The 25711-nt window shown below is 58.4% G+C and overlaps 3 protein-coding genes across 3 annotated transcripts; 1 reads left to right on the top strand and 2 right to left on the bottom strand.

The window, feature by feature from the left end:
- Positions 1–828: 828 nt before the first annotated feature.
- Positions 829–2287, bottom strand: CELA1 (chymotrypsin like elastase 1). Its single transcript, XM_027780590.2, is given in 7 exon segments — positions 829–888; positions 890–1015; positions 1118–1141; positions 1143–1264; positions 1550–1686; positions 1780–1905; positions 2160–2287. Coding segments are annotated over 7 exon segments (723 nt in total).
- A 1333-nt stretch (positions 2288–3620) lies between these two features.
- On the bottom strand, positions 3621–18981 carry GALNT6 (polypeptide N-acetylgalactosaminyltransferase 6). Its single transcript, XM_055791959.1, is given in 21 exon segments — positions 3621–4687; positions 4849–4881; positions 4883–5002; positions 5131–5232; positions 5961–5990; positions 5992–6021; positions 6023–6094; positions 6564–6707; positions 6709–6765; positions 6905–6958; positions 6960–7021; positions 8355–8591; positions 8687–8836; positions 9801–9819; positions 9821–9946; positions 9948–9975; positions 10743–10906; positions 10908–10967; positions 10969–11148; positions 11150–11353; positions 17989–18981. Coding segments are annotated over 20 exon segments (1866 nt in total). The 5' UTR covers positions 11234–11353; positions 17989–18981; the 3' UTR covers positions 3621–4573.
- Positions 16500–22155, top strand: LOC114010984 (uncharacterized). Its single transcript, XM_027780591.2, has 4 exons — positions 16500–17333; positions 19004–19126; positions 20148–20680; positions 21759–22155. The coding sequence occupies exons 1-4, from the start codon at positions 17285–17287 to the stop codon at positions 21927–21929; spliced, it is 876 nt and encodes a 291-aa protein (XP_027636392.1). The 5' UTR covers positions 16500–17284; the 3' UTR covers positions 21930–22155.
- Positions 22156–25711: the final 3556 nt, after the last annotated feature.

Genomic DNA, 25711 nt, shown 5'->3' with positions numbered 1-25711 from the left:
GTTCGAGGCGAGGCAGCTGCCGGCATCCGCTGAGCACCCGGGCACCCCCACCGCGCCCTGCCCCCCCAAAGGCTCCCCCCTGCACCCAGCGGCACGGGTGGGCCAAGGGGGTGACGAGAAACCGCGTCCTCATGGTTCTTCCATGGGGGTTTGGGTTTGGGGTGCAAAGTTTGGGTTTGGTGCCGGGATTTGGTGCCGGTGCTGGGCGGGGGAGTGGCATGGCCGGTGCTCCAGGATGCGGCCATGGGGCAAGACAGTAACAGCCGCCCCGTCCCACATCCCCCGTTGGTTTTGGAAGAGAAACGGAGTGAATGGCAGGGAAAAAAAAATCCCAACTAGATCCCCCCGTGCCATCCTGGATCCCCGCTGCATCCCCAAGGAGCTGCACTGCTGCCCGTGAAGAGGATTTTGCAGCATTTTCCCCCTTTTCCGTTATCCTAAGGAATTTCCGGCTGCCCTGAAAGCTTTTCCTTGTGGCAGTTTCCTAAGGTGTGAGGAAGAGGAGGGACGCGGCCCAAGGGATGCTCTGGAAGATGGAAGGGGAAAAGGATGCTGAGGGTTGGGAGAGAAGGGATTGCCGGGCTGCTGGGCAAAGCACCCACCAGTGCGCTGAAGAGAGGAAATGATTTTATTGGCCCCAGCTAATAAAATTATTTTTGTAAACCCCCAAAGTCCAAAAGGTGGGGGAAGAGGATGTTCATCGCTTGGGCTGGGGATCAGGTTCTTCTCCTGCCTCAGTTCTGGGCCATCACCCTGCGAGGGGAAGGACGGAAATGGCTGAGCCAGGGGGCCAGAGCCGGCCCATCGGTGCAACGATCACGTCCGGTCTCAGCCCCCCGGGCCCGCGCCCTGCCGACGCCTTACGTTGGTCATCCAGGAGATGTAGGCAGGACACGCGGGTGAAGACGGTGGGTTTGTTCTTGACGTTGCAGCCCAGGCTAGAGACGAAGCTGGCGACGCCATGGACCTGGTACTGCCCGTTCACCGCGCAGTGGAGGGGACCACCCGAGTCACCCTGCCGGACCAAGGAACCCCAGTGAGATGGGAGGGATGGGAACGCCGGTGGGATGGGAACGCTGGTGGGATGGTGGGGAGAAGCGGGATGCCGCAGCCGTACCTGGCAGCCGAGCGGGACGCCGTCACCCGCCGGCGCAGACCATGGTGGTCTTGACTGTGGAGCCCCAGTAGGATGGGCTGGAGCAGATCTGGTGGTCCACCACGGGCAGGGGCGCCTGCATCAGGACGCTGGAGAGTTGCCCGTTGGCTGCACCCAACGAGCGCCCATCAATACCCTGCGAGGGTGTGACAACCCCCCCGTGCCACAGCCGAGCCCACAGCCACCACTGAGCCCCTTGTCACGCATCAGATCCCCCCCACCCTCTGGTACCCCCACACCCCCGGCACCCCCCCCCCCCCGGATGCCATGCCCTGAGCAAAGCCCTGCATGATGCCTCCTGGGACCTCGAAGGGCTTAAAAATATTGTTCAGGTCCCCCCTTCTCCCACAGTTTTGGGGGACTGAGGGTCCACGGCGCCCTGCCAGCACTCACTGCGGGTGAGACCCCAGCCCGTGATGTAGCAGGGGTATTTGTTGGGCAGGATGGAGCCCTCCCGGGGCAGGGCCGCCAGCTGCACGTAGCTGTTCAGGGTGGCAGAGCTGGCCAGGCGGATCAAGGCGATGTCGTAGCTGGTGAGAGGAGGGAAAGGGTGTTACAGGGACCCCCCCCCCTTCCCAGTGATGCTCCCCCTCCCCTCAAATCCCCCTCCCCACACACGTTACCCCCCAGCAACGTTGTTGCTGTTCCAGTAGGGATGAATGATGATCTTGCTCACGCTGAAGACCTGCTCTTTGCCATCATTTGAGTAGAGGTTGTGCTCGCCAGCCACAACACGGAAGTTCAAGTTACTGCCGGCAAGACAAAAAACCACAGGATCAGGCCCCGAATTACGATTATTTCAAGAGGGAGTTGATATCAAAATGATTGATGCAAGAAGATGCTCCCAGGGATGGTCCATGTAACCCCTTGATGGGGGACCAGCAGGGACCTTCAAGGACTGCTGCTCCCTGTGCTGGGGCAGCCCAGATTTCTCCTTGGAAAGGTTTTTGGTGGAAAATGGCTTTTCCAGGAGAGGAAGGTGGGGGGGCCCACGCCTGCTCACCGATCCACACAGTGGGCTGCCGTCATCACCCAGTTCTTCCGGATGAGGGACCCACCGCAGGTGTGATGCCAACTGCCACTGGAGTAATACTGGAGGGAAATCTGGGGAGGGGAGGGGGTGTAAGACATGGCGGGGGGAGGGGGGTCTTACCACATGGTCCTGGCAGGGTGAGACCCCCCGGGATTTACTGGGTGACCCCAGGAAGGACCCACCTGGGAGGGCCAGGCATGGGGAGCGCGCCTCGGTCCCACCAACCACCCGCTGCACCCCATCGAGGGTCCTGCTCGGAGCAGCGTCCTGCGGGACAGAGGATTGGGGGGGGGGGGGGGTGAGTTGCAACCAGGGGGGTTGCCACCAGCTAACGAGGCTGAGGGCTTCCCGCAGAGGACGCACCGCAGAGGGCGAGGGCGGCGAGGAGCACGAGCTGCAGCATCATCGTGGACCGTGGCGGAGCTCGGTCTGTGGCGGGGGGCTGCACCGCTGGCGGCTTTAAAGGGGACGGAGGCGGGACGGGAAGAAACCCAGGTGGCACCGAGCTGCCTTGGTCCCTCTTCCAAAACATACATGGCCACGAAGGTCAGGGCTGCAGAACCCTGGGTGCAGCCCAAGGTCCCCTCGGCTTCGGGCAGGCAGCGCAAATCCCCGGGCAGAGGATGCAGCTCTCACATCCTCCTCTTCCGCGCATCTCTGGCAACGCCGCTGGGTTTCTCCCAGCCTCCAGCCCCACAGATGCCCCAGCTGCAGCTTTTGTGTTGCTCTTACCTGTGGGATGCCTCCCAAGAGGTTTTTCTGACACACCAACGGTGACTGCATTGCCACCGGGCTGGGGAATGAGAGGAAAATGCAGGGCAAGACCCCCACCCCCTCCAAAAAAACCCACCCAGCACAGCCAAGGGACCAGCCACAACCCCCACAGGACATTATTTTGAGGTTCAATGAAATACCAACATGGTTTGTAAGAAAAAAACCTGATTTCTGGCCAAAAGTTATCCCCCCCTCCCCCCCCCCCCGTTAAAAAGCAAGTGAGGCTGTTCTGGGATGGGGGGGCAAACCCGCAGCACCGAGGTTTTCACTCCACAGATAGAGCAGCTGCTGGAAAACAGCATTTGCAGCAGCGGTGATTATCAGTTCACATGGAAAAAAAAAAAAGGAAAGAAAACCTACACCTGCTGCATTTCTGCTTTTATCTCTAAGAAAAACATAAGATTTCATGGGGAAAATGGTCCCCAAATAATCACGTATTTATCAGCACAGGAGGGAACACAGCGAGGGACAGCAGTGAAGCCTCCACCCAGGCACAGGGACAATCCAACCCCAGTTTCAGCCCCCCCAAAACGTGACACCTCACTGCGTGGCTTTAAACCCCTTTTCGGGCTGCAAAAGGGACTTGCCAGGGCAAGAAGAGGGAGGGAAATTAAACCAGACGACGGTGGGAGCTCGGAGGAAGCTGGAGATGAGATGTCTGTAAAATAAATCATCTCTTTATTTGAGGTCGTGTATCCACAGACAGGTTCTCCCACCCACATGCCACTTCCAGGAGGTTTTTTTTCCCCCTCCACGAGAAATGAAACGGCCACGACAGTGGCAGCTACAGTTGTTGGGCTTGAGGAAAACCAGGGGGAGAGGAGCTCTGGCCCCCCCCGGCGCTGGCAAGAGCCGCTCCGGGAGGATGCCACGGTGCGCTCGAGCTGTGCTGTCGGGGGGGGAAAACCCTCCTCCGGGTCAGCGTGAGGGCAAGCAGAATCGCACCCAGGAATCATCATCGTATAATAATAATAAAAAATAATCTAACTCCCCCACCCCAAATCAAGCCTGATACCCAAGGCAGACAGCCCAGCTCCTCCCCTCCCTGCCAGCAGTGGTCCCGACGCCTGCAGTGCCATGGGGGGGTGAAGGTCGGATCCTGCAGCCTCCGGTGGTACTGGGGAGGGGGGGGTCCTTCGGCTGCACGGGGCCACCACAAACCACAGTCCACCCTTCTATGGGCTGAGCCACAGGGCCAGTCACCATCCTCCTCCTCACGGGCAGGAGTTTCCCACCTGGCTTCCACACGCGGGGTGGCACGGGTGCGTTTTTAAATGCCCGATATGAATTTAAGAGTCTCTGGCCAGAGCTGGGGAAAGGAAGGATGAGCAGGAGCTGGGTACCGAGGAGCATCCTCGGGCATCCCGAACGGCTGCCGAGCATCCTCGGGCATCCCGGATGGCTGCCGTGGCTCGGGCTCCGTGGTGTACCACCGGCCAAGATCAGCTCCCTGGCTCCAAAGGCACGGGGACTGAGTTCAAGGCAACCGTGAAATGCAGCATATTTAAGGCTTTTGCTTCTTAAATAAAAAAAAAGAAGGTTTTTTTTGGATTCTGGCTTCCTGAGCGTGGTTGGGGCCAGCCAGGGGCACGGGCCGCTCTGCTCCCTGCCTAGGTGAAGGACCAGAGCTGGTGGGGGTCTCCCAAGTCGCAGGGGACCATCGCCGGGTGCTTCCCTCGTGCCGTCAAGCACGTGCCGGAGGCGGGTTTTTAATCAGCCGGGTCCTGCCAAAAAAATAGACGGCATCAGCTCAGGGATGCCGGTGGGACGTAGAAAGGATGGAACAGAGGGGGAAGCAGCAGAGAAGCATCATCACAAGGAGCAGGGGGGGGATGATGCCACCACCTCCTGGGGTGATTCCCGGGGTGGGGAAGCCCCTCCTCACCTGTGCCAGGTCCCACTCCTCGCTGGCTGGCACCCCGGCCGGGCTTCCCTCTGTACTGGCAGTCGCCCAGCTCGGCCGAGCCCGAGCCCACCCGCAGGCACAGCTCCTTCCCGATGTTGTGCCGCAGCTCCCGCTGGCTCGTGTATTCAAAATACTGGGGGGGAGGGGTGTGCGTGCAAGAGCAGAGAGGGGACGTCACACTGCACCCCCAGAAAGCAACCCCCAGGAGATAAACAGGGGGACTGCAGGAAGGGGAACTGCTGGGGGCTGATGTGTGCCCACCTGGTTGCCCCCCAGCCCATGGCAGGGGTACATGATGAGCGGTTTCCCACCGTGGTTGTTCTCGCCGACGTCCAAGCAGCTTTTGGTGCCCTCATTTTTTATCTGCAGGGGAGTGGGACGGGGAGAAAAACACCAGCCCCGGGAGCAGGGGGGTGAGCCGGGCTGCGAGGTCCCGGGGTAGGGACCTGCCTTGGGTTTGGAGTTCGTGGGGCACTGGATTATCGCTGTGTAAACACAACGTCAGCACCAGGTGCCACGTCCGGGTCCCTCGTCCTTTCCAGGACGCCAGGAACGCCCACCCCAACGCCTCGGAGCCACCGAGCCAAAGGGAAGGAGCTGCCCAGGACGAGGTTTCAGGAAACAAAGTGAATTAAAACCCAGAGGGAGCTGGCACCCAGCCCTCGCCCTGGCCGCCACCGCGGCGACAGCTGCTTTCACACCGCCCCGGCTCAGGGGGGTGGGCTCAGACCCCAACACCTGGGTTGGGGGGGAAATGGGCTTTTTCTTGGCAGCTCCATCCTCGGGGATGAGCCGCTCCTCCGCATCCCACCTGTCCCCCAGCTCAGGTCAGCTCTTTCACCCAATTTAACCCAACGCCACGGTCCCTCGCCCCAAACCAGCTCTGCCGGATTCCAGCTCTTTCACCATCAGCCAGAGCCCGAACCGGCCCCGCCACCAGTGATGGACGTGGTGACAGACACGGAAACCTCCAGAGCGCTGGTTTAGATGTAAACCCCCCCCAAATCCAACTTTTTGGGGACTTGCCTGCCATTGCTATGTCTAGCCAAGGACTGAGCCCAGCAGGATGCTCCCGGGCACCCCGTACTTACTGCTCCGTAAAACGTTGGGGTCAGGTCAGGGGACGAACATCTCCGGGTAGATGGTTTGGAGGGTACCAGGTGAAGTTCTTGCAGTGGAGCCGCTCCCTCAGCTTGCGCCGGTCTGTAATGTCACCATACGTCTTCTATCGACAAAGTCACGTGAGAAAATTAAACTAACCTCCAAAGCCAGCAAGGAAAAAACAAAAGAACTGAGCCGGGGCTCAGAGCCGAGGGGTCCTCTGGCTTTGCCACCGTCCATCACGGCACCCCCAGGACCGAGACTGGCGCTGGGGTCTTGCCAGACACCCCGGCCCCTGGCAGGTACCCCCAGGCTCCCACCCACTCACTGAGAGACCTGGGACAGCACAGCACATCACGGTGCTGCAAAAATTAAGTCTTTTTTTTCTAATTGATGGTTTTCTACTAGAAAACACTGACCAAATAGAAAAAATAATAGGAAAAACATGCTTTTTGGCTGCATCTTCCCACCTGCATTCGCTTTCCCACCTCCAGGCTGAGCCCACCTCCTCGCTCTGCACAAGCCTGAGCTCCCAGCAGGATGAGCCCCCCCCGCCCCTTGCCCTGGGAGAAGCCCACCGGCGCAGCCGGTACCTCTCGGGCCATCTGCGCGGCTTGCTGGTTTCTCCTGTAGAAGATCTCCTTGTAGTCGTCCATCCAGACCTCAGCCAGGCGGACCTGGTTCCTGGAGATGACCTGCGTGCCCTTGGGGAAGGTGTGGGGGCTCTTGGAGCGAAAGGACGTGCCCCACCACGGAGCAAGGGATGATCTCGACTTGCCCCCCGCACTGCCAGACCTACAGGGAGGCAACGTCTGAGACGTAAGGGGGGGGAGGGGGGGGGAGGCAACCCCCCCGTGCCCCTCCCTCTCCCCCCCCCCCCAAGACTGAGCATCCCTGAAGACACCCCTAGAAGGTGGCACTGAGCCATCCTTACCCTGAAGGACATTTCCACGTTCTCGCCCCCCCAGATCTCCATCTGGTCATCGTAGGGAGCCGATGTGCTCGAAGTAGGACCTGGAGATGGCGAAGAGGCCACCGGCAAAAGGTGGGGGACCTACAGGGGAGGGAGAAGGGGGGCAAGGCACCGCTAAAATAAACCCAGAAGGGCAGAAGTCTGAGTCTGGGGGACACGACAGCCCTCATGGTGGGTGCAAGCAGCGTCCCCCCCACCTCCCTGCCCCAGCCAGCTGTGCCCCAGGTGCGGTGGCTTTGGTGGAGGGGCTGTACTGGGCTGATGGGGGGGACGGGGGGGGCGGTGGCAGTGTGACACCGCGGGGCCTCACCACCAGCTCCGAGCAAAAGGGGGATATTGTTACTGCAAACCTATCGCTGGGGAGAAGGGGGGGAGATTAGAGCGCAGCGGCCGGCGCCCCATTCACTCCTCCGGCTTCTCTAATCTTTTCCATCTGATCTTTAGAAGAGGCTGGAACAGAACCTTGCTTTTATTCAGGAAAAAAAAAAAAAAAAAAAAAAAAAAAAAAAGGATTCACTGAGCTGCTGCGCTCCTGCCGAGCGGAGACGAGCCGCTGCCAGGAGCCAAACCACTGGCTGATGGTCAAAAGGACCTTTCTGGGGACGGGGAACGTCTCCCGGCTGACCTCTGCACAAAGCCAGCCCTGCCGCCGGCTGGGGGACAGGGACCAGGCAGGGTGTCCGGTATCTCCGGTGGGAGCACCCAGCTCATCGCGGGGCACCGAGAGAGATGGGCAGCAGGAAAAAACGTTCAGGGTTTCTCCATATGCAAAATAAGGGGATAAAAATCGGGGGGTTTGGTGCAGTCTGAGCTGCAGGTGACATTCTTGCTGCTGTGCCAGCACAAGCGTCCACTTTGTGCCCAGGTAGCTGGGCATCCAAGAGCAAGAAGATAGAAGAGAGTGATTAAACCCTTAATGAGAGACTGTGCCTGAGTGGCAAGATGGCTGGGGGCAGTTTAAAGGCGTTTTTGTAGAAGGTCCTTTACGTTTGCCAAACCCCAGGGCAGGTTTCTCCTCTGCCAGCCCCACGGCTCCAACCGTGCCCAAGCAGCCTCTCCTGGGCACAAACCACCTGAGATCCCTCAAGCCAAGCATCCCACGGGGGGAAGCTCTGGTGGGAAGAGATGTCATCACCTACCCAGAGGCACCAAAACCAACAGGGAAAACACCAACTTGTAGGAAAAGCGAGCAAAACCAGCTGGAGGAAGGGGCAGCCTCCCGGCACAGGGCACCCAGCTCTTTGCCACCCCTGGCTGTCCCCCCGGCCAAGCACCCCGCAGCAGTCACACACCTCAGCTGGCTCCAATTCCAGCCTCTGGGTCTGGACACGGCATTCCCAGGGCTCATCCCACCTTTGCTACCATCACACCAGCTCCGAAGCGGATAGATACCCTGCTGCTGCGAGGGCTTACTTGATGGGAAAGGTCTCATCCTTCCTCCGCTGCCTCTCCCGGGGTGGGACAACCTCCCAGCCGAACGTCAGGCTCCAGTCGAAGTTGCCCCGGCTGTGCTGTTTCCCATTCTGGACCGGCTTGGAGAACTCGAAGGTGTTGAGATCGATGGTGGCGATGTCGGGGCTCACCACGGCCGTGGGCTCTTCAGCGATGCGGGATAAGAGGGGCTCCAGCCAGCCGTGGAAACACTCGCCTGGGACACAGGGAAGGGTCAGCCACGGAGCGGGGACAAGTTCAGCCCCCCCGCCCCAGCTCCCTGGGGACCCCCAGGAGGTGGTGGGGACTCACAGTGGGCATCCAGGAAGGTCAGGACCTCCCCACTGGCCACGCTGGCCCCCAGCAGCCGCGCCGTGATCAGTCCTTTGCGCTCCTCCTGCCGCACGACTCGCACGATCTGGAGCTGCTGCACGTAGCGATCCAGCTCGTCCTTCAGGTAGTCTGGGGGGGTGGGTGGGTGGGGGGACAGCAACCGCTCCGTCAGACGGGGAGATGCCAGTCCCTGCATCCCACCCTGCCACCCCCCGTGCATCCCTGCCCCTCAGAGGCGCCGTGAGCCCCGGGCACAGGCAGAGCCTCCTCTCCCCAAATCCCAGGCTGGTTTTGGGGAAAGAAGTGAATTTTGCAAAGGAGCTGGACACTGGCTCCACCTAATCCCCCGCTGGAGAGGGATTAGGGGGGGTGACGGGATGAGGAGGTCCCGTGCCCTGTGGCCAAAGTGTCACCTGGACCAAGCTGTCACCAAGCGAAGGGACAGCAGACAAGGTGTCTCCAAAGGAAACCTGGTTCCTCTCCTGGTTTGGCCAATGCCAAGCCAAAAGCTGGGAACGGCTGAGTGAGAGCTGGGGTGCTCAGAGGGACCCCAAGTCCAACCCACGCCCACCCCCCCACCCCCAACCAAGCTCAAGGGCGACCGAGCCCTGCGTCACCCTGAGGCTTTCACCTCCCTGGGAGCCTGGGTGGGTGCTGGGCAGGGAGGGGAGCGTTTATCTCCGGAGCGAGGGCAAAGTTTGCTCCTCTCCAGTGCCCTGATGATGAACCACATCGTTAATTTGCTCTGGGCGTAGCTAATGAGGATTGCAGCCTGGCAGGCCAACTGGCTGGTGGACCAGGTATTTGCAGGATGCGGGAGGAGCGCCCAGTTTTTCTCCAGGGCCGGGTTAACAGTGGCACTGGAGATGGGAAAATCCCTGAGGATGCTCCCGGGTGGGGTGCAAAAAACCATGAAGAGGAGTCAGATGCCTCCTGGGCTGCTCAGAGAGACAGCGCCAGCCACTTGTCCTCCGAGTGGCTCAGAGCCACGGCTCCCAAGGATGGAAAGATGCTTGGCATCCCTCCAGTCCCCGCATCCCTCCAGTCCCCGCATCCTTCCTGGTCCCTGCATCCCCCCTGGGGTCCCACCCACCATCCGTGCTGGCATCATCCCACCAGGATGACCTCCCTGAGCAGGAGGGCCGGCGAGGTGTGCAGGACGCTGTACACCGTCCGCAGCAGCGTTGACCAAGCTTCGTTATGGAAGACGATGACGACGCTGGTGGTGGGCAGGGGGGGGGCACCGCTTGAATTTCTGGTCGATGCACCTCGGGGAGAGAAAAGCAGCGCTCTAAGCAAGATGGGGAAGGAAGGGCACGAAAGAAATTAAACACCACTCATACCCCATGGCAGGAGAGCGGCTCCTGTGGCGCTCAGCTCGTCACCGCTTTGATTTCAACTGATTTCTCCCTCTCCCCCCGCTACCGGCGGAGGTGAATCACATTCCTGCCGCCCCGCCCAGCCCCGGTGTCCCCCCCGTGGATTGTCACCGCTACACCTGCTAAGCACGGATAATCGCCTGCCAGCACAGGGGAGGGGGAAGGGGGGGGCTGGTTTCCATGCCAGGGCTGGGTTTCTCCCTCCTATTCAAGCCTTTTTTTCCCCCACCCCAAAATCCTCCCCCAAGCAGGCAGGGGGTTGGGGAGGTCCGTGCTTTAATCCAGCAGCCCACGGCTGGGGACAGGCAAGGAAATCTCTCTCAAGTTTACGCCACTCCCTTCGCCCCCCCCCCCCCCCCCCGCAGCGGGGTCTGGGGCTGTTCCACTCGGCTAAGAAAAGAAAAAGTCCGATTACTGCAGCCAGCTGAAATAAAAGAGGGGGGGGGGGGAGATGCCAGAGCCACCCAGCCGCGAGCAGGGACCCGGGGACACAAAGGACTGCTGCTGGCTTTTGCCCGTTGCCATTAAAAACCAACCCCAAGGGGGACAAAACGGAGGGGAAAAAATAAGAAATAGATGTATTTTTTTCAGCTCTCCCTCCATTCGATCCCTGGGCTCCCCTTGCCCCGCCGAGGGGGACCCGCGGGGGGTCTTACTCCGGGGGGCGGCTGTCGGGTCCCAGCGCTCGCTGGAGGGAGATGCGGTCGCTGGCGAAGGCGTTGAAGCAATGCTTCTCGTAACCTCGCTCCTTCTCCTTTGTCTCCTCCGGTGTCCACTGATCCTTCTTGAAGGCTTTGCCGTCGGCGCCGGGGCTGGCGGGGGTCTTGGGGGGGTCTCTCCATCAGCGGCCGCAGCTCTGCCGCTGTGTAGACGCCGGGGCAGGCAGGCGCGAGCGCTGGGCAGCAGTTCCTCCTGCCGCTCCGGAGCCCCGATCTGCAGCTTCGGCATCGAGTCGCGGATGTTGTTGACCGCCCCAAGCATCAGGTCAAGGACCTGGTCCTTCCCCTGGACGATGTTCTTCAGCCAGGGCTCCTCACTCGGGTCCTTGTTCCCCACGTCCCTTCTGCAGGATGAAGAGGAAGATGACGAAGATGGCACCTGCCAAAGCCACCTTCAAGGGGCTGTAGCGTCTCCGGAAAAGCCTCATTATTTTATTTTTTTTTTTTTTTTCCCCGTGTGGCTTCCGGAGGGTCCTCCCTGCTGGATAGGCGCTTCAGAGATGTGGGGTCTCGTGGTGCTTCATGATGTTCTGCTCCATTCCGCTAACCTGGGGGAGGAGAAACACCCACAAGTTAATTCCCAGACTGGATGTGCTTCAGGTCCATCCTCTTCATATTAATAGAATATTAATTATATATTAAGTTCACTCCCTGCAAGGGGGCAAGCGAGACCTGGAAAATCCACTTCCCCCACAGCCCTTTCAGCCTGTAAATCCATGCTAAAAATAAAACGCCAGGAAAGAAAGTGAAGTTTGAAAAACGCCGCAAGACGTGCTGGACTCGGCCACCAGAACCATGGGACATCCCCAGCAGCTTCTCCTGCGACAGAGCCAGCTGCCACAGTGTCCCCAACCCCACAATGTCCCCCACATGCGCGGGAGCAGCGCAACGGAGCCGAAATAAAGCCGGTAACATTTGCCAGAGTATTTTTGGCCACATGGGAAAAGCCTTTCCCCGGGTGTTTTCCCTGCCTGCAGCATCGCCGGGAAGGAAACCAGGCGCAGGACCCTGTGGCGCTTTGCTTCTGGCTGGGTTTTGAGCAGAAGGGTCGGTGCCCGGTGGCCACCGGGAGCTCAGCGTTGGCCACCAAGGCTCCGCCGGGGATGTGGCCACAGCACCGCGACTGCCCCGGTTTTCCCACCGCCAACCTCCCGCGGGCTGCTCTTTGTGAGCCGCTGCCGCCGGAGCATGGCCAAGCTCTGCGGGAGCCATTCACCGGCATCTCCTCCTCCTCTTCGGGGTGTCCCCCCTCCTCCTTTTTTTTTTTTTTTTTTTTCTCTCCCCTTTTCTTTTTATCGCCTTGGAAATGGCACGGCCCCTGAGCGGTGGAGGGCACCTGCCAGCAACTTCAAGGGCGAGGGAGCTTGGGCTGGTGGAGGAGGGACGAGGCCACCCCTGGGGTCACCGCGCTCAGCACCGCAGGGATCAAAGCCGGTGGCCGGACCACGCTTCACTGCCAAGGGCGCCCGCGGCGGGGCAGGACCGGGCACCGAAGGCTCCATGGGGCAGGGGGGGGCGCAGGGAAGCAGAATTGAGGGGGGGGGGGGGGGAAATAATAATCCTCCACCACAATTCTCTGCTCGCCTCTCCACAAAGATGCTCCCGTCCCACTCCTGCCCCCGCGCCCCGATGCTTTCGCCGCATGGTGCAAGCCGCTGCCCCGCGAGGAGGCGGGGTGGCGAAGATAACCTGTTTTGGGGAGGAAAAATCCCTTTTCACCCCGCCGCCCCTCTCCCACAGCCGCTGCTGCTGTCACCGCGCTAACGAAGCACGCTCCGCTCGTTAGTGACACGATGCTAATAAACCCCAGGGTGGCACCTGGGCGCAGGTTTGCGCACAACAGCGGCACCGCAGCTCCCCAGAGGGCTCCAACCCCCAGCCTCCTCCTCAATACCTTCCCCCAAAAAACAAATAAAACCCCCCTCAAATCCCAAGAAAAAAGCGCTGGGGTGGGATTTGACGGCAAAACGAGCTGGTGGAGCCCATCGGGTTGGGAAAAGGGGGGAAAAAGGGGTTTGGTGGAAATTTGGCGGCAGCCAGAGCATCCTCCGCAGGGCGGGAGGGAGGAATTGTGGGGAGAGATGGAAGCTGAGAGATGCTGGGGGGGGGGAGGGGGGGGGCGGAAATAAATAAAATCAAAGCAAACCAAGACTGACACGTCGCTGCGAGCAAACAGGGCACCGTGGCCGCGCGCCCCACGTGGCAGCGAGCCGGAGGCCACGACGGCGACATGGGAAGCGGTTCGGGATGGAGAACAGGTGGCAGCGGGAAGTGGGGTGGGATCCTGCCCCCGCCTGCGACCCCCCCCCAGCCCCCGCCGGGCTCTGCCGGGAAAGGGCTGGCGCTGCGGTGGGATTCGGCCGCTCACCGAGCATCGCAGCTCAGCTCCGGGGTGCGAGGGGATGGGGGTCCTCGTCCCGGCTGGGGTGAGCCCTTGGGGTCCTGGGCCAGGACCCCCAGAGGTGGGCTGGGGGGCAGCTCTGCCCACCCCAGTGGGGGTGAGAGGGGGTTGGATCCTGCCCACCACGGTGCATGGAGCTTCACAACCTGCTGGGGGTGCTGGGCTGTCCCAGGGGGGCTCTGTCCTGGGTCCCCTTCCCTGAAGGGGGTCCATCCCGGGCCCCCAGACCCTTCCCCCGCCGGGGGGGGTCCACAGCAGGACCCCCGGACCCTGCTTCCCCCAGGGCAACTGTCCATACAGCACCCCCAGTGCACGGGCTCTGCAGCAGGACTGGGAGCTGTACCGGAGCCCCCAGCAGCCCCCCCCCCCAACAGCACCCCTAGCAGCACCCGGCACCCCCCCTGTGGCAGCACCCCAGCCCCCTCCAGCAGCCCCCCTCAGCAGCACTCAGCACCCCCCAGTAGCACCCTGGCAGCCCCCTGTAGCCCCGCCTTGCAGCCCCTCCAGTACCAACCCAGTAGCCCCCCCAGCATACCCAGCACCCCAGTGGCAGCACCCCTCCACCTCCAGCAGCACCCAGGACCCCCCAGTAGCTCCCCCCTTGCAGCTCCCCCCCCCCCAGCACCAACCTGGCAGCCCCCCCAGCACCTCTCGGCAGCACCCCAGTGGCACCACCACAGCACCCCCCCAGCAGCACTCAGCACCCTCCCCTCCCCAGCAGCACTCAGAGCACTCAGCACCCCCCCCAGCAGGACTCAGCACCCCCCCGCCAGCAGCACTCAGCACCAACCCGGCAGCCCCCAGCGGCACTCAGCGCCCCCCAGCACCACCCGGCAGCCCCCCCAGCGGCACTCAGCACCCCCCAGCACCAACCCGGCAGCCCCCCAGCGGCACTCAGCGCCCCCCAGCACCAACCCGGCAGCCCCCCCCCCCCAGCGGCACTCAGCACCCCCCAGCACCAACCCGGCAGCCCCCCCAGCGGCACTCAGCACCACCCAGCACCAACCCGGCAGCCCCCCAGCGGCACTCAGCACCCCCCAGCACCAACCCCGCAGCCCCCCCAGCGGCACTCAGCGCCCCCCAGCACCAACCCGGCAGCCCCCCCCCCAGCGGCACTCAGCGCCCCCCAGCACCAACCCGGCAGCCCCCCCAGCGGCACTCAGCACCCCCCAGCACCAACCCGGCAGCCCCCCCCCCCAGCAGGACTCAGCGCCCCCAGCACCAACCCGGCAGCCCCCCAGCGGCACTCAGCACCCCCGGACCCCCCGACCCCGCCCGCTCACCGGCCGCCGGCGCGGGCCGCAGGTGTCCCGGCGGGGCGGGGCGGGGCTGGCGCGCGGGCGAGGCGTGGGCGGGGCCGCCGCCACCTGCCGCCGCCGCGGGGTACAGGTGCAGGGGCCTGGCGCCGCCGCGGTCCTAGCGCCGCCCGCCCGGGGAGCGACGCGGCCGTCCTAGCGCCGCCCGCCGGCCCCGTCAGCGCCTCCCCGGGCCCGCGGCGGCCTGGCACCGGGGTGCCGGCGGGGCCGGGGGGCTGCCGGCGCCGTGTGGGGTGGCGGGGGGCTGCCCTGTCCTACAGGGGCTATAGGGGCCGGGGGCACGGGGGTGACGGGCCTACAGGGACCGCAAGGGTCACAGGGGCCTGGCACTGGGGGTGCTGGGAGCCACAGGGACCTATAGAGGCCATAGGGGCCATGTACTGGGGGTGCTGGGAGCCACAGGGACCTATAGAGGCCATAGGGGCTAAAGGGCCTGGCACTGGGGGTGCTGGGAGCCGCAGGGACCTATAGAGGCCATAGGGGCTAAAGGGGCCTGGCACTGGGGGTGCTGGGAGCCGCAGGGACCTATAGAGGCCATAGGGGCTAAAGGGGCCTGGCACTGGGGGTGCTGGGAGCCGCAGGGACCTATAGAGGCCATAGGGGCTAAAGGGGCCTGGCACTGGGGGTGCTGGGAGCCGCAGGGACCTATAGAGACCATAGGGGCTAAAGGGCCTGGCACTGGGGGTGCTGGGAGCCGCAGGGACCTATAGAGGCCATAGGGGCCACGTACTGGGGGAGCTGGGAGCCACAGGGACCTATAGAGGCCATAGGGGCAGGACCCCAGTTGTGCTGGGGACCAGTAAAGGCCCGGCATTGGGGCTGCTGCCAGGAGCTATAGGTCCTATGCTGCCCAAGCGCCGGGTGTGATAGAAAGCTTAGATATAACTAGATGAATAGGATATGGAAACCTTAGAATAATTAACATTCTCATTGTGTGTACAAAAAGGAGTTTCACAGTGTGACTTTGCAGATGAGGCCCGGCCCTGGGGCCCCCATCTCATTGAGGTGGATCTGGGATGCTCTGTGTGCCGGTAAACACCGGTACCCAACATCTGTGCCTTGAGATGGGAAAACTGGATCTGTCCCCGTTTAGGGTTTGGAAGAAACTCAAGACACAACCGAGTCTGCACGAAGAGAGTGAAGGTGAAAAGTTCAGAGCGAGGGAGACTCCAAAGCCTTCATCCTCAACGACCCCCGGACCACCACCAGGAGACAATGAGCAAGCCCAAATGGGAGGAAACAGGATAATGACTTCCCAGTAGACTAATTATCCTAACCCAACCTATTATCGGGCATCTATTGAATATGTAGGAATGTATACTTTAAATCACACGTGCACGAAGGAGTCGGGGCAGCAGGTGCTTTTGGAATTATCCACCCTGATGCCCATCCGGTGAATTAAACGTAACTGCTTTAGAACCTATCCTGAGTTGTAGAGTTTAATTCTGCACGTCAGGTGGCAGCGAGAGAGGTGCTGGCCCGGTGTGAACGCCCTTCCTACGTGTGCCTCTTCCTTAATTCGTGCCACGTTTGTTATTATTTATTAATTACCCTGCGGGCAGCGCGGAGCCCCTGAGCTCCCTGGCCCGGGGCAGTGCTCCCCTGCAGCCAGCAGTTTATTTACTGTTGGTTTTACCAGGCTGCAATAATTGCTGGTAATATTTGTTGTGAGCGTACCGGTGGCTATAAATAGCCACGTCAACTTGGAGCTGGCTAATTATTCCCATCCCTCTGTGTCATCCCTTATTAGTCTGTCTCTTCCCATCAACCTGCCGATGACACCAGCCTGCTGCTCTCTGCCAGCACCCCCAGCCCGCGCTGGGGGACGGGGCCGTGGTCCCCCCTGGTGTGCACGGGGGTGGCAACCCAAAGGAAAGCCCCCCGCTCCGAGCACCCCGTTTCCCTTGTCCTCAAGCCCCGTGTTTGACACTAGATGGTAGCATCTTCATGAAGCTTTGGCGTGAGGATCAACAGCTGCTCGACGCAGCATCAGAACTCCCCGGAAAATCCAGGTGAGATATTAATGGTGTGAAAGAGCCGCTCAAAGCCCCTTCAGGGGTGATGTGACAGGTACAAGCCCACTGGCGAGGGATTCCCGTGCCCATGAAGGGCATGAGCTGCCCCAAAATCTCCTGTGCACCCCAGGAAAGGCGGCAGTGCAGATGCACGAGAAGGCGGAGAAGCAGGAGGGTGATGAAAAAAACCCCAGTGGCTTCTCTGGGATCCCAGGGGGATGAGCCCTGGGCAGGTTTTAATCACCCAGCTGAGGACTTTGCTTTGGCTGCTGTGCCTTACGGAGGATTTGGGAGATTTGAGCTGAGGCAGAGTGAGTATTAATTTGGATTATTGGGATATTAGCTTGAATATTAGCTGCCTTACAGGGGATAAGTCGGGCAGGGCTCCGGGGCACCGCAGACACATAAATAACCAGCAGCCCCCCCCCCCATTAAAGCACAGAAAGGTGGGGGGAAACTAAGTCACAGAAAAGGCACCTGCCTCACCCAGCGCGGCGCAGAGAGGAGCCAACGTTCCCCCGCCATGAGGCCACCCTCGGCCTTCAGCATCGTCTGCTGCGCTTTTAAGGAGCTAAATTTAACCCCCGGGTTTGCACAGCGAGCTCCTGCAGTTCACTGCCGCTTGGTTTCCTGCCTCTCCACCGCGCAGAAGTTTCGCTCTTAACACAAAATCCGCGGGGGAAACTCCCTGCCCCGACGTTTGCTGCCGCTGAACTTTTTTATTTCAGCTGCCACTCGCTGAGCCTGATGTCGCACGGCGTGCCCCCAGCCGCGGGAAGGAGGGCCCCCCGCCACAGTAAGTGTGCTTCTGCGGAAAAATGGAGCTTTTTTAGCTTCATGGGGTCCACGCCGGGCTGTGTCACGGGCGGGATGGGGGGGGACACGGGCTTTTCGCCCCGTTAAACCAGCCCCGTTCCCTGGCGCTGAGGGAGAAGGTGGCTCAGCGCGGGTCCTGCCCTCTGAGGCGCTTGGTGAACCCCAAGTATCTGAGTTCTCCCGGATTTTTGTCTTCTCGGATTGCTTCTTTTAATTGCCGTTTGTGAAATGCTTTTCAGGTGACGCAGGAGATGAAAATCTCCTGGTGCCCCATCCTCCTCGTGTCACAAAAGTAATTTGGGGGAAATGAAGGGAGAAGCAGTTAACTACTGAAAAAAACAGCAGGGATCCGACAAAATCAATAGAGGCTTGCCTGGGAATGACAGCTCTAAATCAAAGGCTTCTTAATAATTAATTAGCATAGTTATATATAACGCTCAGACAAAATAGATCCTCTCAATCGTTAACTTGGTATGTCGGCTATGAAGTTAGCTGCTTTGGGGGGGTGCAAAGCGTTTGGCCTGGGTTTTTAAGAATCAGTGAGACCCAAAGAGCCCGACCTACAGTGCCGTTACCGTCGTGGCTCGACTGGTGTGAGGAGCACCGAAATGCCCTGCGCTGGCCGCGGACCTTACCATTTTGTCTGCAGTTTTCCTGGCGCCGGGTGCGTTTCCTTCAGGCTGGTTGGGATTTCTGCCCTTCGCCCCTACTGGGGAATCCACATCGCCCAGAGCGTCAGAGAAGGCTCCATCAAACCGATCAGCCGAGCCCCTAATTACAGAGCCGGAGCTTAAATTTGCAGTGCTGAGCAGCAGCGAACCTGGAAAGTATGACAGGAAGCAAAGCCGATTTGCATATTTATGCTAATTGAGATTGCACGAATCTTTCAAATTAAAATGTACTTTGCAGATGGCTTGCAGATTTGCACGGGGCTTTGGTTTTATTTATTATCTTTCAGACTGGTAATAATTGATGCAATATGGTAAAACTGGAAAGTCTAATCCACAATACAGCTGTTAAAGCAAGGAGAAATGTGTTGAACACAATGCAGAGAGATTTTATTTCATAGTAACAATATTTGGTTAACGCATACCGTGTGGGCATGGCTGGATTTTAATTTGCAGGGTATTTCTGAGAGCAGAAGGGGCAGCTCGGGGCTGAGCATCTCCAGAAAGGGGAATTGTGCCCCCCACGCTTGGACATCGTTCCTGTAAGGGCTTGTTGTCAGGAGTTTGTTTGCTCTCATGCCACAGCACAAAAAATTGGATCCATTGGTATAAAGGGAATGGGAAATGCAGCTTTTTCCAGGTAGATTTGTCAATAAATGGGGCTTTTTGGTTGTTTGGAGCTGAGCTGGCGGCAGCTGTGGGCTGAGAGGTGGAAAAGCCCAGCCTGGCTGTTCAGTTACCCCCTGACTTGGGAAGAATCACTTCCCTTTTCAGTTTTTTTTCCTTTGTAAATTGTAAGAGAACTGGGAGTGCTTCTTTCTTTGCAGTCCTGCATGCATGAGCATGTGGGATCTCCAGGGATCCTGCAGCACGACCGAGCCTGGTCCTCCCCATCCCACCAGCTCCGGGTAACCTCGGTGGCTCCTTGCTGCCTTTGCACAATGCACAGCCGGTTATTTTCTCTTGCTTTTCTCCTGATCAGGCATGATGGAGATGGAAGAAATATTCCTCCAGCTCTGTGAGGAGGTCACCAGGTTGCAGGATCTGTGCACCAAGCAGGGCAAGCTCCTCCAGAAGCTGGCTGCCAGGAAGGGACCCATCCTTGGTAAGCAGCGAGGCCGGGGAGGGTGCACTGAAACTGCAAATCTTGGCTGACTGGTGTCATTTGAAGCTTTGTACTGGTGCCGGCAAGAAGCTTGCTGTGAAAAGCTGGGGTAATGGGAAACTGGAGTGAGGCAGAAATGTGCTCTGCAACCTGTGCTAGCTGTTGCGGCTTTTTGGCTTTGCCTTCTCCATCAAACCCAGAGTAACGTGCGCGTGTGTCTGCTCAGGGTCATGGTAAAACCGCCGCGGGCACGTGGCTGCTTATTCACACATCTTGTCCGTGGGGAGGGGGGGAAGGAGCATGGGGCAGATGGTACCCATTGCCTACAGCAGTTTTGGGAAGCAGGGGTGGTGGCAGAGCATCTGCAGCCCAGAAACTTCCCTGGGGAAATGTTGTCGCCCTCCCCAGCAGCCGGTCTGGTTTTCCAAGAAATCTCCCTCCCTGTCCCCTGGCTGTGGTCCATGTACTCGTCTGTCACCGCCCCCCCCCCCCCCCAGCAGTCCCATCACTCCCCCAGGGTTTTGCACCCTTGTTCTTGTTCCCAGCCGTAAAGGGTGTTTGCTGTGGTCAGGAGGGATTGGCTCGGGCAAAGGGCTGCCACGTGCTGTGAAACCAGCAGCCTCCTGGGCTTCCCAGCCCTGTGCTTGCCTCCTTTCCCTGCAGCTCCGCTGTCTGTGTGTCCTTCCTGGGGCTGGGGCGCAAATAAACATCTCCAAATAGGACCTCAACCAAAGCCATTACGGGGATCAGCCCGGCTTTTGGGGATGCGGCAATGTCTCAATGTCTGCTAAGGTGGCTAATGCTCCTCTGACTCCCAGCCCTCTCCGGCTGTCCTCAGATGTTCTTTCTTTGCTGGTCCAGCCTTGTATTTAATTGAGTAATGGACAGGCGAGCTTTGCCAGCAAGGAGGTAGTGCCCGGTTGTTTTGCAAGTGCAAAAGGAAAACAAAGCAATGGGAAGGGACAACACAAATGTTGTTAAAGTCCCAGGCATGACTGCTCTGGCTTGCTTTCGTTTACAGATATCCCCGTGTCGCTGCCAATCCAGTGCACGGAGGATATGGTCACGCAGGAAGAGGAAAGGCCACCAGAGAGCCACCAGAAATGCCCAGAGGCCCTGGCATCTTCCAGGTCTGACCCGGAGGGCTCTGCTCAGCCCCTGGCGCAGCTGCACGCTGCCGGCATGCTGCCCGCCCTCGATGGCAAACACTCACCAAGCACGGCGAACACCAGTGTCTTTGGCGGTGGAACTGGAGGAGCAGCTCTTGCCATAGCTTTTGGCAGCAACAGGGCAGAGAGGAGCGAGAAGGTGGATGTAGACACGTGGCTGCAAACCTGTAGGATGCTTCCTACTGTGACAGCCCCCAGGGAAGACGTGGGAGCTGGCTGCAGCCCAGAGGAATTTGTGGCACCAAACCCAGTCGCTGGGGACTCCTTTCTGACTCTTCTGGACCTCTACGAGGCACCAGAAACCCTTCGGATGGAAGATGCTCCCAGCGAAAGTGCTCTGCCCGCGGAGGCTAAAGGCCCAGTAGAGATCCGAGGACCCGTGAAGGTAAATTGTGAGGCTGGCAGGGATTTTTGTCCATGACTTTTGCCTGGCTTTCCTGGCGTCATGGCAGCTGCCCAGCTTCAGCATCTTCTCCATCAGCCCTGCTGTGACAGTGATTCTGTGGCAAAGCAGAGGTTTAGGGTTATGTTCTGGAAAAGTCTCTAAGCACCCAGTTCTCCAGTTCCCAGGGAAATGAGGTACATAAAAGCCCCTGGGGTCTGGCTGCCAAGCAGCACCTGATGCACCTGGGGAGAAATCCCTCCCGTCATCCTTTCTGAGGAACCCTTGAAGCAGTCGAATCAGCCTTGGTGGGGGGAAAACCGGTATTGAACTCCTTTGGATCTGCAAATTAAACGAGCTCATAAATATTGCCTTTATTCTTTTGGATTTATATGCCCGCAAAGGGATGATTTCTAAAGACATCCCGAACTCTGGCCCCTCGGTCCTCCTTGTAAGCCTTCAGAATGCGTCTAACAGGTGGGACACCAACCCTGGCCCCACCAGCGAGGGTCCCCGTAATGCCAAGCTCATTTCCTTTCATTCCCTCTCCCAGATGAGGCCCTTAAAAATTGTTTCACGGCTGCCGTGGCTACATATTCATGGGGAAAGCTATTGATTTTCAGCCTGGGCTATATTTAGAAGCTAGGTTCTTTTTGAGAAGGAGGAGAAAGAAAGAAGTGGAAGCGGTGTCTGTCTGGTAAAGCCCTAATGTGCTTTATCAGCACTTAAATGATAATGACATAAAAAGGAAATTACAAATGCACTCCAATTTGCTTCTTACAAAAGCAGTTTTCTCATGTTCTGGCTTGGATAGTGGTTGTAGCTGCTGAGGGATAAGTGGGGGGATAACGGGGGATGCTCAGGTGCCATATGGAGGCAGGATCTGCCGGTGGATTTTGGCGAGGATGGGGTGAGGGGGGACTCGAGCTCCCTGCCTGCAGCACCCTCAGCCCAGCCTTCCCGCAGGCACAGAGCAGTGAGCATGGCAGACCCCGGGATGGGGGCTGGAAACAGCTGGGGGCTTGTGAAAAGGCTGCCTCTGCCGATCCCACTGACTGCTTTTCCCCGTTGCTCCTTGCAGACGTCCTGGACGCCGGGCTGGGTGCTGGAGGACGGTGATGGGGCACTGGGGCAAGGCGCTGGCCTTGCCTCTGAGGGTGCTCAGGCTTGTGACATTTGCCAGGAGATGTTCCCCTCGGACGCAGCGGGCCAAGCAGGCTATTTAAAGCACGTCTTAGCCCACATGAAGTAGGACTCGTCTTCATCGGAAATTCGCATATTTGCACCTCGATCAGCGTGATGGGCTCCGGACCTTCATGAGATCGTGGTGCCAGCTGTGGCCGGGGCCAGCTCCGGCAGAGCTGCTCTGCCCGGCGATCCACTATGCTCCCAGACTCGGCTCTCGATGCGATGCTTGATGAGGTTGAGGGCTCTGGGTGTGTTTTGGCTTGTTGAGCTTTGTGGATATCAAAGCTGCTACTGGCCTGGGGTCTGGGGGTGTGGGGGGGCTGGGGGGGGAGGAGCTGTAGCTTGATGGGAAATGAAAATTTTTCAAAAGTCGCCTTTAACTGGGAGGAAATGAATTTTCCATAAATAGTTAGGGATGTCTGAAAAGTCACACTGCCTTTTCCCAAGACCGTGGAAGGTGGCGTGGGAGAATCACAAGGTTTTCACGGTTGCTAAACCTGAATTGGTCTTTTGAGGGAGGCTCAGCGGCTCGATGCACGGGCAGGATCGCACCTTCCACCGGTGTTCCCGGAAAGGACAGAGCCTAGAGCTCTTCTCGTGAAAACCTCATCAGCTCCAGCTCAGTAATTTATGGGCGTTTAACTGAGCGCTCTACAAGTGGGAAAAGGTTTATCAGCACCCAGGTCGGCGCTCTCAGCCCGAGTCCCGCTGTGTTTAGAGAGCAGTGGAGCAGAAAGGGGCTCCTGCAGCGCAGGGATGCGACCGACGCGCGTGGTGTGGTCTCGTCTTTCTATTCACTCTCTTGGGGAAAACATCTCTTGAAGGAAAAGCCCTGGGAGGCGGTGAGTGGATGTGACTAGGGGGTGCAGAGGGTGCAGCTTCTGGTCCTGCGGCTGGTTCTTCACCAGAGCCTGGGTGCACCTCATCGGGCTGTGGTTTGCCCTCAAGCAAGGTTTTGGTCTTGCCCTGCATAATAGGAACAAGTAATTGCATGTGGGGGTGTCATCCATGTGACAAGAATTAAGATTATATTCGCTCATTAACAGCATCCGTAGTTTGAGAGCTATATAGCACTCTCCATCAGTGGCTGTCCATGTGGTTTGCAAAGGAATTCACCTGCAGAGGTGGGGAGACTGAGGCACAAAGCACTGATGAGCTCCAAATCCCCAAAAGGGCCTTTTTTTTTTTTTTTTTTTTTTTTGAGAAACCTCATCTCAGGCCTTTGTGTTTTGCAAGTTGCTTCTGAAATGGATTTGGCCTCCCACGTCTGAGGCAACTTGCGCTGAAATCGATAGCCAGATTCTTCCCTGCTTCCACGGATCAGGACTAATTGCCGTCTTCAGCTCCAGCATCTCATCTTTGGCAGCGCAGATAATAGTTGTGAGTCAAGTCTCTTCCCAGAAATGGAGCTGCATTTATGAATTTGCTGTGGCTGTGGCAGAGCTGATGACAAACATCTGTGTGTCCTGAGGGTCTTGTCCTTTCAGAGGCGACGTGCACGGGGCAGGGTGCTGGGCTGACAGTGCTGTGGTCCCTGGCTCAGCCTGGCTTCGTGGGGGGCGAGGCCGCTTCTCCGAGAACCGTTTTCCAGGACGAATCCTACAGCTTCTCTCTTTAGAGCCACAGCTTTGAGCTTCGTTTCTTAATTTGTGTGGGTATTGGAGCTGCTTTCTGCCCTGGGCTGAGTCGGGACCTTTATTTCACTGAAGGTCAAAGTGGGTTTTCTCACCATCACGGTGCAGCTTTCCCACTAACATCTCCTGCTCCACGTTTCCTCCTGCGGCTCTTCAAATTAATTAGGCGGGGGGATGATTTTATAGTGTTTCGTGCTCTTCTATAGGGCCTGGAAGAAAGTATCGTTTCCCAGCATGCTGGGTAACTGGAAGCGCCAGATCAGAAAGTGAGCCGGAGCAAGAGAAAAAACCATAAATTTATTCGGTAGAAAATTGTAACAGCCATCCAGAATTTGCCGGAAGGAAGAAAACCAGCCCGGCTCTTGCTTTGAGAGCACGTCCGGTAAATTTAATTTAAAAATCGCAAGCACAGATGGCTTTTCTCAAGAGTCAAAGGAACCGTGGCGCCGCGCTGGTTTCCATGAGCGGCCGTGCCGAGGCAGCTGTGCTCCATGAGGTGCCGTATCGCCCGAAATGATGTGAAGCATCGCACCGGCCGTGTTTGGGGTCACCTGTGATGAAATTTTGGCCTGATGCTCCATCCCTGGTGACTCGGGACGGTTGAGCAGTTCAAGTGCAACAACCTAACTTCGCTGCTTGGCCTTTCTTCAGGTCCTTCGTTATATTTTTAGATGTTGCGTTGTACAGTGCAATTAGTCACCCCTTTCCCAGCCAGATGGTCCACAATGACACAAGAGCTTCTTTTTTTAATCCAGCACTTTCCGTTAGCATGAACGTGCCTCTGCTTCCTAAATAACCTTAAGTATAGGGTGCCTGTCCTGCCTGCGGAGGGTGGGTGGCATGTTACTGGTTTTGCCCAGGTTTTGCTCACCGGTGGGTGTCATTTTGGGAAAGGCAAACGTGAATTGAGGGCAGTTTCCTGTAAGGAGAAATTGGAAAATCAAGACTGGATTAAACAACCTGCTTTAATTCTTGCTGCTGGGCGCATGCGTCGGGCAAACACAAGGGTACGTGCAACCTCCCTTGGCTCTTGTTTTCAAACCCAGGCTTGAAAAAGCTGGAGCCGGCAAATAACGCTCCGAGTGAAAACCACGCCAGCAAAAATGCAGCTGAAACCCAGATTTGGGTGGAAGATGCTCAGTTGTTCAGTTTTTTTCTAATGAAGGAGCCTGGGATATGTGGAGGGCCAAGGGGCTGCCCAGGTGCTGGGGGGGGGGCATGGGCGTCCTGCTGTGTCCACCCAGGCATACGCGGGTGCAAATGTGCCAACTCCGTGCACCAAGCCGTGTGTGAACGCCCCCAGACTCCGGTATCAGACTTTTTGGGGGCCACGTTTTCAGAGGAGCCAAAGAAAACGGCGATCCCATGGGACAGGAGGGGGAGTTTTAATCCCTCGAATGGGAGAGCAATAAAAAATTTCAGTTTTCTGCAGCAAGAACAATATTTCTTGAAGAAAAAAAAAAAAAATCGCTGGCTACTGCGGTTGCCCCCGGTTTCTAAATCATTCTGGTAACTGTCCTTGGAAATAAGGGAAAGGGGGATCATCTCCCCCCAATGCAGCAGGATCCCATCTGTGCCACCAGCGAGGACAGGAAATTGCTAATGGCTCTGTTAATTAATAACTGACCCTCTATTTTCATCTCCCATTAATGGAAGAGAAATGTTTCTTGATCCCGTTGTGTTTGGACCTGAGCTTAAAGAGGCTGAAACTGGGAGATGGAGCAAAGAACGTACATTTTCCAGCAATTCCATAATTTTCAAGTATTGCTTTTCAGAGTTTTAACTGACAGCGGTATCTTGGGCCCGTGGTTTTGGGAGGGGATTTTATGTTTCATTTAAGATTTTTTTGCCTTTCTCGGGGGAAAAACAGGCAACTGGGGCAAGTGGGAAGGGCTAAGGGGGTGATGGTTGCAGCAGGGCGATGCTGCCGGTCACCTACATGGGTGATCAGTGTGGGGGTTGAGCTCAGCTCCTCTTGAAAATATTAAATGCTTTTGGGGTTGTAGAGGACACAAAATTGGAGCGGCCAAAGCAGTCTAGAGCCCTCAACCGCTCCGGGCACACCGTGTTCCATTTTGTAAAATGCCCACTGGAGGGGGAAACACCCATTGCCCCCCCCAGCCCCCCATCTCTGACCCTTTCCTGCTGGGCAGTGGGATCTTTGGAGGAGCAAAGAGCCAGGCTGGCCCGGAGCTGGGGGCTGGGGGGTGGG

Source organism: Falco peregrinus, chromosome 19 (assembly GCF_023634155.1).
Source record: "Falco peregrinus isolate bFalPer1 chromosome 19, bFalPer1.pri, whole genome shotgun sequence".
Classification (NCBI taxonomy): Eukaryota; Metazoa; Chordata; class Aves; order Falconiformes; family Falconidae; genus Falco; species Falco peregrinus.
Note: the sequence above shows the minus strand (reverse complement) of the source record. Positions and strands in the feature narration are given on the sequence as shown.